We start from the raw sequence: 12,693 nt of genomic DNA on the forward strand, positions 1-12,693 counted from the left end.
CTCTGTTAGAGCACGGGGGTTGATTTGGTAGGGGATCTGTGTGCTCTGTTAGAGCATGGGGGTTGATTTGGTAGGGGATCTGTGTGCTCTGTTAGAGCATGGGGGTTGATTTGGTAGGGGATCTGTGTGCTCTGTTAGAGCACGGGGTTGATTTGGTAGGGGATCTGTGTGCTCTGTTAGAGCATGGGGGGTTGATTTGGTAGGGGATCTGTGTGCTCTGTTAGAGCACGGGGGGGGGTTGATTTGGTAGGGGATCTGTGTGCTCTGTTAGAGCACGGGGGGGGGTTGATTTGGTAGGGGATCTGTGTGCTCTGTTAGAGCACGGGGTGGGGGGTTGATTTGGTAGGGGATCTGTGTGCTCTGTTAGAGCACGGGGTGGGGGGTTGATTTGGTAGGGGATCTGTGTGCTCTGTTAGAGCACGGGGTGGGGGGGTTGATTTGGTAGGGGATCTGTGTGCTCTGTTAGAGCACGGGGTGGGGGTTGATTTGGTAGGGGATCTGTGTGTTCTGTTAGAGCACGGGGTGGGGGGTTGATTTGGTAGGGGATCTGTGTGTTCTGTTAGAGCACGGGGTGGGGGTTGATTTGGTAGGGGATCTGTGTGCTCTGTTAGAGCACGGGGTGATTTGGGGGATCTGATTTGTTAGGGGATCTGTGTGCTCTGTTAGAGCACGGGGTGGGGGGTTGATTTGGTAGGGGATCTGTGTGCTCTGTTAGAGCACGGGGGGGGGTTGATTTGGTAGGGGATCTGTGTGTTCTGTTAGAGCACGGGGTGGGGGGTGCTTGATTTGGTAGGGGATCTGTGTGCTCTGTTAGAGCACGGGGGGGGGTTGATTTGGTAGGGGATCTGTGTGCTCTGTTAGAGCACGGGGGGGTTGATTTGGTAGGGGATCTGTGTGCTCTGTTAGAGCATGGGGGGTTGATTTGGTAGGGGATCTGTGTGCTCTGTTAGAGCACGGGGGTTGATTTGGTAGGGGATCTGATTTGGTTGATTTGGGGATCTGTGTGCTCTGTTAGAGCACGGGGGGGATTGATTTGGTAGGGGATCTGTGTGCTCTGTTAGAGCATGGGGGTTGATTTGGTTGGGGATCTGTGTGCTCTGTTAGAGCATGGGGGTTGTTTTGGTAGTGGAGCCTTGTGCTCTGTTAGAGCACGGGGGGGATCTGTGTGCTCTGTTAGAGCACGGGGTTGATTTGGTAGGGGATCTGTGTGCTCTGTTAGAGCACGGGGGGTAGGGGATCTGTGTGCTCTGTTGATTTGGTAGGGGATCTGTGTGCTCTGTTAGAGCATGGGGGGTTGATTTGGTAGGGGATCTGTGTGCTCTGTTAGAGCATGGGGGGTTGATTTGGTAGGGGATCTGTGTGCTCCGTTAGAGCATGGGGGGTTGATTTGGTAGGGGATCTGTGTGCTCTGTTAGAGCATGGGGGGTTGATTTGGTAGGGGATCTGTGTGCTCTGTTAGAGCACGGGGGGTTGATTTGGTAGGGGATCTGTGTGCTCTGTTAGAGCACGGGGGGGGGGGTTGATTTGGTAGGGGATCTGTGTGTTCTGTTAGAGCACGGGGGGTTGATTTGGTAGGGGATCTGTGTGCTCTGTTAGAGCACGGGGGGGTTGATTTGGTAGGGGATCTGTGTGCTCTGTTAGAGCACGGGGGTTGATTTGGTAGGGGATCTGTGTGCTCTGTTAGAGCACGGGGGGGGGTTGATTTGGGATCTGTGTGTTCTGTTAGAGCACGGGGGGGGGGGTGATTTGGTAGGGGATCTGTGTGTTGATCTGTTGTGTGTTCTGTTAGAGCATGGGGGTTGATTTGGGATCTGTGTTGATTTGGGGGGGATCTGTGTGTTCTGTTAGAGCATGGGGGTTGATTTGGTAGGGGATCTGTGTGCTCTGTTAGAGCATGGGGGTTGATTTGGTAGGGGATCTGTGTGCTCTGTTAGAGCATGGGGGGTTGATTTGGTAGGGGATCTGTGTGCTCTGTTAGAGCACGGGGGGGTTGATTTGGTAGGGGATCTGTGTGCTCTGTTAGAGCACGGGGGTTGATTTGGTAGGGGATCTGTGTGCTCTGTTAGAGCAGATCGGGGGTTGATTTGGTAGGGGATCTGTGTGCTCTGTTAGAGCACGGGGGTTGGGGCCAGATTGGTAGGGGATCTGAACATGCTCTGTTAGAGCATGGGGGTTGATTTGGTAGGGGATCTGTGTGCTCTGTTAGAGAATGGGGGGTTGATTTGGGGGGATCTGTGTGCTCTGTTAGAGCACGGGGGGTGGGGGTTCTGTTCTGCTGTTCTGTCTTATTTGTATAATCATAAAAAATGCAAAATTGAAAAAATAAATAAAAACAGAAACAACTTGACGGGTAAGTTTAGGAATTCATTCCGAGTGTTTAAGTTAAATAGTTTGGGAGGCAAAAAAAATGTAAATACACCATCCCCGTCCAAAACACCCTAGCAAGCCACAAGACTACTCGATGGTAACAATGCAAAGCGTTGCCCCCTAGTGGCCGGTTATCTGAACATGCAGAGTATAGTCATGGAGGTGGTGAGAGGCCAGATCTAACCTGAACCTGCAGAGTATAGTCATGGAGGTAGTGAGAGGCCAGATCTAACCTGAACCTGCAGAGTATAGTCATGGAGGTGGTGAGAGGCCAGATCTAACCTGAACCTGCAGAGTATAGTCATGGAGGTAGTGAGAGGCCAGATCTAACCTGAACCTGCAGAGTATAGTCATGGAGGTAGTGAGAGGCCAGATCTAACCTGAACCTGCAGAGTATAGTCATGGCGGTAGTGAGAGGCCAGATCTAACCTGAACCTGCAGAGTATAGTCATGGCGGTGGTGAGAGAAACCAAAGAGGTGCTGTATCCTGCTGTGTACAGAGCTTTCACAGACGCATAGTTCATGTCCTGGAAGAGACAGAGAGACACTGTTATAGTACATAGTATGTCCTGGGAGAGACAGAGAGACACTGTTATAGTATATGTCCTGGAAGAGACAGAGAGACATTGTTATAGTACATAGTATATGTCCTGGAAGAGACAGAGAGACATTGTTATAGTATATGTCCTGGAAGAGACAGAGAGACATTGTTATAGTATATGTCCTGGGAGAGACAGAGAGACATTGTTATAGTATATAGTATATGTCCTGGAAGAGACAGAGAGACACTGTTATATAACATAGTATATGTCCTGGAAGAGACAGAGAGACATTGTTATAGTATATGTCCTGGAAGAGACAGAGAGACATTGTTATAGTATATAGTATATGTCCTGGAAGAGACAGAGAGACATTGTTATAGTATATAGTATATGTCCTGGAAGAGACAGAGAGACACTGTTATAGTATATGTCCTGGGAGAGACAGAGAGACATTGTTATAGTATATAGTATATGTCCTGGAAGAGACAGAGAGACATTGTTATAGTATATGTCCTGGGAGAGACAGAGAGACATTGTTATAGTATATAGTATATGTCCTGGAAGAGACAGAGAGACACTGTTATAGTATATAGTATATGTCCTGGGAGAGACAGAGAGACACTGTTATAGAATATGTCCTGGAAGAGACAGAGAGACATATAGTATATGTCCTGGAAGAGACAGAGAGACACTGTTATAGTATATAGTATATGTCCTGGAAGAGACAGAGAGACACTGTTATAGTATATAGTATATGTCCTGGGAGAGACAGAGAGACACTGTTATAGAACATAGTATATGTCCTGGAAGAGACAGAGAGACACTGTTATAGTATATAGTATATGTCCTGGGAGAGACAGAGAGACATTGTTATAGTATATAGTATATGTCCTGGAAGAGACAGAGAGACATTGTTATAGTATATAGTATATGTCCTGGAAGAGACAGAGAGACACTGTTATAGTATATGTCCTGGGAGAGACAGAGAGACATTGTTATAGTATATAGTATATGTCCTGGAAGAGACAGAGAGACATTGTTATAGTATATGTCCTGGAAGAGACAGAGAGACACTGTTATAGTATATGTCCTGGGAGAGACAGAGAGACACTGTTATAGAACATAGTATATGTCCTGGGAGAGACAGAGAGACATTGTTATAGTATATGTCCTGGAAGAGACAGAGAGACACTGTTATAGTATATGTCCTGGGAGAGACAGAGAGACACTGTTATAGTATATGTCCTGGAAGAGACAGAGAGACATTGTTATAGTATATAGTATATGTCCTGGGAGAGACAGAGAGACACTGTTATAGTATATGTCCTGGAAGAGACAGAGAGACATTGTTATAGTATATAGTATATGTCCTGGGAGAGACAGAGAGACATTGTTATAGTATATGTCCTGGAAGAGACAGAGAGACATTGTTATAGTATATAGTATATGTCCTGGGAGAGACAGAGAGACACTGTTATAGTATATGTCCTGGAAGAGACAGAGAGACATTGTTATAGTATATAGTATATGTCCTGGGAGAGACAGAGAGACACTGTTATAGTATATGTCCTGGGAGAGACAAAGAGACATTGTTATAGTATATAGTATATGTCCTGGGAGAGACAGAGAGAAATTGTTATAGTATATAGTATATGTCCTGGAAGAGACAGAGAGACATTGTTATAGTATATGTCCTGGAAGAGACAGAGAGACATTGTTATAGTACATAGTATATGTCCTGGAAGAGACAGAGAGACATTGTTATAGTATATGTCCTGGAAGAGACAGAGAGACATTGTTATAGTATATAGTATATGTCCTGGAAGAGACAGAGAGACATTGTTATAGTATATGTCCTGGAAGAGACAGAGAGACATTGTTATAGTATATGTCCTGGAAGAGACAGAGAGACATTGTTATAGTATATAGTATATGTCCTGGAAGAGACAGAGAGACATTGTTATAGTATATGTCCTGGAAGAGACAGAGAGACATTGTTATAGTATATAGTATATGTCCTGGGAGAGAGACAGAGACATTGTTATAGTATATATATGTCCTGGAGAGACAGAGAGACATTGTTATAGTATATGTCCTGGAAGAGACAGAGAGACATTGTTATAGTATATAGTATATGTCCTGGAAGAGACAGAGAGACATTGTTATAGTATATAGTATATGTCCTGGAAGAGACAGAGAGACATTGTTATAGTATATGTCCTGGAAGAGACAGAGAGACATTGTTATAGTATATAGTATATGTCCTGGAAGAGACAGAGAGACATTGTTATAGTATATGTCCTGGAAGAGACAGAGAGACATTGTTATAGTATATGTCCTGGAAGAGACAGAGAGACATTGTTATAGTATATAGTATATGTCCTGGGAGAGACAGAGAGACATTGTTATAGAGAGACATATTATGTCCTGGAAGAGACAGAGAGACATTGTTATAGTATATGTCCTGGAAGAGACAGAGAGACATTGTTATAGTATATAGTATATGTCCTGGGAGAGACAGAGAGACACTGTTATAGTATATGTCCTGGAAGAGACAGAGAGACATTGTTATAGTATATAGTATATGTCCTGGGAGAGACAGAGAGACATTGTTATAGTATATGTCCTGGAAGAGACAGAGAGACATTGTTATAGTATATAGTATATGTCCTGGGAGAGACAGAGAGACACTGTTATAGTATATGTCCTGGAAGAGACAGAGAGACATTGTTATAGTATATAGTATATGTCCTGGGAGAGACAGAGAGACACTGTTATAGTATATGTCCTGGAAGAGACAGAGAGACATTGTTATAGTATATAGTATATGTCCTGGAAGAGACAGAGAGACATTGTTATAGTATATAGTATATGTCCTGGAAGAGACAGAGAGACATTGTTATAGTATATGTCCTGGAAGAGACAGAGAGACATTGTTATAGTATATAGTATATGTCCTGGAAGAGACAGAGAGACATTGTTATAGTATATGTCCTGGAAGAGACAGAGAGACATTGTTATAGTATATGTCCTGGAAGAGACAGAGAGACATTGTTATAGTACATAGTATATGTCCTGGATAGTATATGTCCTGGAAGAGACAGAGAGACATTGTTATAGTACCTGGATAGTATATGTCCTGGAAGAGACAGAGAGACATTGTTATATAGTATATGTCCTGGGACATTGTTATAGTATATGTCCTGGAAGAGACAGAGAGACATTGTTATAGTATATAGTATATGTCCTGGAAGAGACAGAGAGACATTGTTATAGTATATGTCCTGGAAGAGACAGAGAGACATTGTTATAGTATATGTCCTGGAAGAGACAGAGAGACATTGTTATAGTATATAGTATATGTCCTGGAAGAGACAGAGAGACATTGTTATAGTACATAGTATATGTCCTGGAAGAGACAGAGAGACATTGTTATAGTATATGTCCTGGAAGAGACAGAGAGACATTGTTATAGTATATAGTATATGTCCTGGAAGAGACAGAGAGACATTGTTATAGTATATGTCCTGGAAGAGACAGAGAGACATTGTTATAGTATATGTCCTGGAAGAGACAGAGAGACACTGTTATAGAACATAGTATATGTCCTGGAAGAGACAGAGAGACATTGTTATAGTATATGTCCTGGAAGAGACAGAGAGACATTGTTATAGTATATGTCCTGGAAGAGACAGAGAGACACTATAGTATATAGTATATGTCCTGGAAGAGACAGAGAGACACTTGTTATAGTCCTGGAAGATAGTATATGTCCTGGAAGAGACAGAGAGACACTGTTATAGTATATAGTATATGTCCTGGAAGAGACAGAGAGACACTGTTATAGTATATGTCCTGGAAGTATATGTCCTGGAAGAGACAGAGAGACACTTTATAGTATATAGTATATGTCCTGGAAGAGACAGAGAGACATGTTATAGTATATAGTATATGTCCTGGAAGAGACAGAGAGACATTGTTATAGTATATGTCCTGGAAGAGACAGAGAGACATTGTTATAGTATATGTCCTGGAAGAGACAGAGAGACATTGTTATAGTATATGTCCTGGAAGAGACAGAGAGACATTGTTATAGTATATGTCCTGGAAGAGACAGAGAGACATTGTTATAGTATATAGTTATATAGTAAGAGACATTGTTATAGTATATGTCCTGGAAGAGACAGAGAGACATTGTTATAGTATATAGTATATGTCCTGGAAGAGACAGAGAGACATATAGTATATGTCCTGGAAGAGACAGAGAGACATTTATAGTTATAGTATATGTCCTGGAAGAAGAGACAGAGAGACATTGTTATAGTATATGTATATGTCCTGGAAGAGACAGAGAGACATTGTTATAGTATATAGTATATGTCCTGGAAGAGACAGAGAGACATTGTTATAGTATATGTCCTGGAAGAGACAGAGAGACATTGTTATAGTATATAGTATATGTCCTGGAAGAGACAGAGAGACATTGTTATAGTATATGTCCTGGAAGAGACAGAGAGACATTGTTATAGTCCTGGACAGAGAGACATATAGTATATGTCCTGGAAGAGACAGAGAGACATTGTTATAGTATATGTCCTGGAAGAGACAGAGAGACATTGTTATAGTATATGTCCTGGGAGAGACAGAGAGACATTGTTATAGTATATGTCCTGGAAGAGACAGAGAGACATTGTTATAGTATATAGTATATGTCCTGGAAGAGACAGAGAGACATTGTTATAGTATATGTCCTGGAAGAGACAGAGAGACATTGTTATAGTATATAGTATATGTCCTGGAAGAGACAGAGAGACATTGTTATAGTATATAGTATATGTCCTGGAAGAGACAGAGAGACATTGTTATAGTATATAGTATATGTCCTGGAAGAGACAGAGAGACATTGTTATAGTATAGTATATGTCCTGGAAGAGACAGAGAGACATTGTTATAGTACATAGTATATGTCCTGGGAGAGACAGAGAGACATTGTTATAGTATATGTCCTGGAAGAGACAGAGAGACATTGTTATAGTATATAGTATATGTCCTGGGAGAGACAGAGAGACATTGTTATGTCCTGGAAGAGACAGAGAGACATTATAGTATATGTCCTGGAAGAGACAGAGAGAAGAGACATTGTTATAGTATATGTCCTGGAAGAGACAGAGAGACATTGTTATAGTATATATAGTCCTGGGAGAGACAGAGAGACATTGTTATAGTATATGTCCTGGATTGTTATAGTATATGTCCTGGGAGAGACAGAGAGACATTGTTATAGTATATGTCCTGGGAGAGACAGAGAGACATTGTTATAGTATATAGTATATGTCCTGGAAGAGACAGAGAGACATTGTTATAGTATATAGTATATGTCCTGGAAGAGACAGAGAGACATTGTTATAGAACATAGTATATGTCCTGGAAGAGACAGAGAGACATTGTTATAGTACATAGTATATGTCCTGGAAGAGACAGAGAGACATTGTTATAGTATATGTCCTGGAAGAGACAGAGAGACATTGTTATAGTATATGTCCTGGAAGAGACAGAGAGACATTGTTATAGTATATGTCCTGGAAGAGACAGAGAGACATTGTTATAGTATATAGTATATGTCCTGGAAGACAGACACATTGTTATAGATATGTCCTGGAAGAGACAGAGAGACATGTTATAGTACATAGTATATGTCCTGGAAGAGACAGAGAGACATTGTTATAGTACATGTCCTGGAAGACAGACACATTGTTATAGAGATATGTCCTGGGACATTGTTATAGTATATGTCCTGGAAGAGACAGAGAGACATTGTTATAGTATATGTCCTGGAAGAGACAGAGAGACATTGTTATAGTATAGTATATGTCCTGGAAGAGACAGAGAGACATTGTTATAGTATATAGTATATGTCCTGGAAGAGACAGAGAGACAGAGAGACATTGTTATAGTTATAGTATATGTCCTGGAAGAGACAGAGAGACATTGTTATAGTATATGTCCTGGAAGAGACAGAGAGACATTGTTATAGTATATGTCCTGGAAGAGACAGAGAGACATTGTTATAGTATATGTCCTGGAAGAGACAGAGAGACATTGTTATAGTATATATAGTATATGTCCTGGAAGAGACAGAGAGACATTGTTATAGTATATGTCCTGGAAGAGACAGAGAGACACTGTTATAGTATATAGTATATGTCCTGGAAGAGACAGAGAGACATTGTTATAGTATATGTCCTGGAAGAGACAGAGAGACACTGTTATAGTATATAGTATATGTCCTGGAAGAGACAGAGAGAAGAGACATTGTTATAGTATATAGTATATGTCCTGGAAGAGAGTATATGTCCTGGAAGAGACAGAGAGACACTGTTATAGTATATAGTATATGTCCTGGAAGAGAGACAGAGAGACATTGTTATAGTATATGTCCTGGAAGAGACAGAGAGACATTGTTATAGTATATGTCCTGGAAGAGACAGAGAGACATTGTTATAGTATATAGTATATGTCCTGGAAGAGACAGAGAGACATTTATAGTATATAGTATATGTCCTGGAAGAGACAGAGAGACATTGTTATAGTATATGTCCTGGAAGAGACAGAGAGACATTGTTATAGTATATAGTATATGTCCTGGAAGAGACAGAGAGACATTGTTATAGTATATGTCCTGGAAGAGACAGAGAGACATGTTATAGTATATGTCCTGGAGAGACAGAGAGACAGTTATAGTATATAGATATATGTCCTATAGGAAGAGACAGAGAGACATTGTTATAGTATATGTCCTGGAAGAGACAGAGAGACATTGTTATAGTATATGTATATGTCCTGGGAGAGACAGAGAGACATTGTTATAGTCCTGGAAGAGACAGAGAGACATTGTTATAGTATATAGTATATGTCCTGGAAGAGACAGAGAGACATTGTTATAGTATATGTCCTGGAAGAGACAGAGAGACATTGTTATAGTATATATAGTATATGTCCTGGAGTATATGTCCTGGAAGAGACAGAGAGACATTGTTATAGTATATAGTATATATAGTCCTGGAAGAGACAGAGAGACATTGTTATAGTATATGTCCTGGAAGAGACAGAGAGACATTGTTATAGTATATAGTATATGTCCTGGAAGAGAGACAGAGAGACATTGTTATAGAACATAGTATATGTCCTGGAAGAGACAGAGAGACATTGTTATAGTATATGTCCTGGAAGAGACAGAGAGACATTGTTATAGTATATAGTATATGTCCTGGAAGAGACAGAGAGACATTGTTATAGTATATGTCCTGGAAGAGACAGAGAGACATTGTTATAGTATATAGTATATGTCCTGGGAAGAGACAGAGAGACATTGTTATAGTATATTGTCCTATAGTATATGTCCTGGAAGAGACAGAGAGACATTGTTATAGTATATGTCCTGGAAGAGACAGAGAGACATTGTTATAGTTATAGTATATAGTCCTGGAAGAGACAGAGAGACATTGTTATAGTATATAGTATATGTCCTGGAGAGACAGAGAGACATTGTTATAGTATATGTCCTGGAAGAGACAGAGAGACATTGTTATAGTATATGTCCTGGAAGAGACAGAGAGACATTGTTATAGTATATAGTATATGTCCTGGAAGAGACAGAGAGACATTGTTATAGTATATAGTCCTGGAAGAGACAGAGAGACACTGTTATAGTATATAGTATATGTCCTGGGAGAGACAGAGAGACATTGTTATAGTATATATGTCCTGGAAGAGACAGAGAGACATTGTTATAGTATATGTCCTGGAAGAGACAGAGAGACACTGTTATAGTATATGTCCTGGAAGAGACAGAGAGACATTGTTATAGTATATAGTGTCCTGGAAGAGACAGAGAGACATGTTATAGTACATAGTATATGTCCTGGAAGAGACAGAGAGAGTATATTGTTAAGAGACAGAGAGACATTGTGTATAGTATATGTCCTGGAAGAGACAGAGAGACATTGTTATAGTATATATATGTCCTGGAAGAGACAGAGAGACATTGTTATATGTCCTGGAAGAGACAGAGAGACATTGTTATAGTATATAGTATATGTCCTGGAAGAGACAGAGAGACATTGTTATAGTATATAGTCCTGGAAGAGACAGAGAGACATTGTTATAGTATATAGTATATGTCCTGGAAGAGACAGAGAGACATTGTTATAGTACATGTCCTGGAAGAGACAGAGACCTGAAGAGACAGAGAGACATTGTTATAGTATATAGTATATGTCCTGGAAGAGACAAAGAGACATTGTTATAGTATATAGTATATGTCCTGGAAGAGACAGAGAGACATTGTTATAGTATATGTCCTGGAAGAGACAGAGAGACACTGTTATAGTATATAGTATATGTCCTGGAAGAGACAGAGAGACATTGTTATAGTTATATGTCCTGGAAGAGACAGAGAGACACATTATAGTATATAGTCCCTGGAAGAGACAGAGAGACATTGTTATAGTATATGTCCTGGAAGAGACAGAGAGACATTGTTATAGAACATAGTATATGTCCTGGAAGAGACAGAGAGACATTGTTATAGTATATGTCCTGGAAGAGACAGAGAGACACTGTTATAGTATATAGTATATGTCCTGGAAGAGACAGTTAGAGTCCTGGAAGAGACAGAGAGACATTATAGTATATGTCCTGGAAGAGACAGAGAGACATTGTTATAGTATATGTCCTGGAAGAGACAGAGAGACATGTTATAGTATATATGTCCTGGAAGAGACAGAGAGACATTGTTATAGTATATAGTATATGTCCTGGAAGAGACAGAGAGACATTGTTATAGTACATAGTATATGTCCTGGAAGAGACAGAGAGACATTGTTATAGTACATAGTATATGTCCTGGAAGAGACAGAGAGACATTGTTATAGTATATAGTATATGTCCTGGAAGAGACAGAGAGACATTGTTATAGTATATAGTATATGTCCTGGACAGAGACAGAGAAGAGACATTGTTATAGTATATGTCCTGGAAGAGACAGAGAGACATTGTTATAGTACAGAGTTATAGTACAGAGAGACATATATATATATGTCCTGGAAGAGACAGAGAGACATTGTTATAGTATATAGTATATGTCCTGGAAGAGACAGAGAGACATTGTTATAGTATATGTATATGTCCTGGAAGAGACAGAGAGACATTGTTATAGAACATAGTATATGTCCTGGAAGAGACAGAGAGACATTGTTATAGTATATAGTATATGTCCTGGAAGAGACAGAGAGACATTGTTATAGTACATAGTATATGTCCTGGGAGAGACAGAGAGACATTGTTATAGTATATGTCCTGGAAGAGACAGAGAGACATGTTATAGTATATAGTATATGTCCTGGAAGAGACAGAGAGACATTGTTATAGTATATGTCCTGGAAGAGACAGAGAGACACTGTTATAGTAAGTATATGTCCTGGAAGAGACAGAGAGACACTATATTTCCTGGAAGAGACAGAGAGACATTGTTATAGTATATAGTATATGTCCTGGACAGAGAGACATTGTTATAGTATATAGTATATGTCCTGGAAGAGACAGAGAGACATTGTTATAGTATATAGTATATGTCCTGGGAAGAGACAGAGAGACATTGTTATAGTAGTACATAGTATATGTCCTGGGAGAGACAGAGAGACATTGTTATAGTATATGTCCTGGGAGAGACAGAGAGACATTGTTATAGTATATGTCCTGGGAGAGACAGAGAGACACTGTTATA

The 12,693-nt window shown here is 40.3% G+C and overlaps 1 protein-coding gene across 2 annotated transcripts in view; it reads right to left on the minus strand.

Moving 5' to 3' along the window:
* LOC124041060 (pituitary adenylate cyclase-activating polypeptide type I receptor-like) overlaps positions 1–12,693 on the minus strand; it is a 116,914-nt gene that overhangs the window by 53,885 nt on the left and 50,336 nt on the right. For both annotated transcript variants that reach the window (XM_046358227.1, XM_046358226.1), the window contains exon 5: positions 2,797–2,894. In XM_046358227.1, coding sequence (XP_046214183.1) covers positions 2,797–2,894 — 98 coding nt within the window. The remainder of the gene's footprint in view (positions 1–2,796; positions 2,895–12,693) is intronic.

The sequence above is a fragment of the Oncorhynchus gorbuscha genome, linkage group LG08 (genome assembly GCF_021184085.1).
Source record: "Oncorhynchus gorbuscha isolate QuinsamMale2020 ecotype Even-year linkage group LG08, OgorEven_v1.0, whole genome shotgun sequence".
Lineage (NCBI taxonomy): Eukaryota > Metazoa > Chordata > Actinopteri > Salmoniformes > Salmonidae > Oncorhynchus > Oncorhynchus gorbuscha.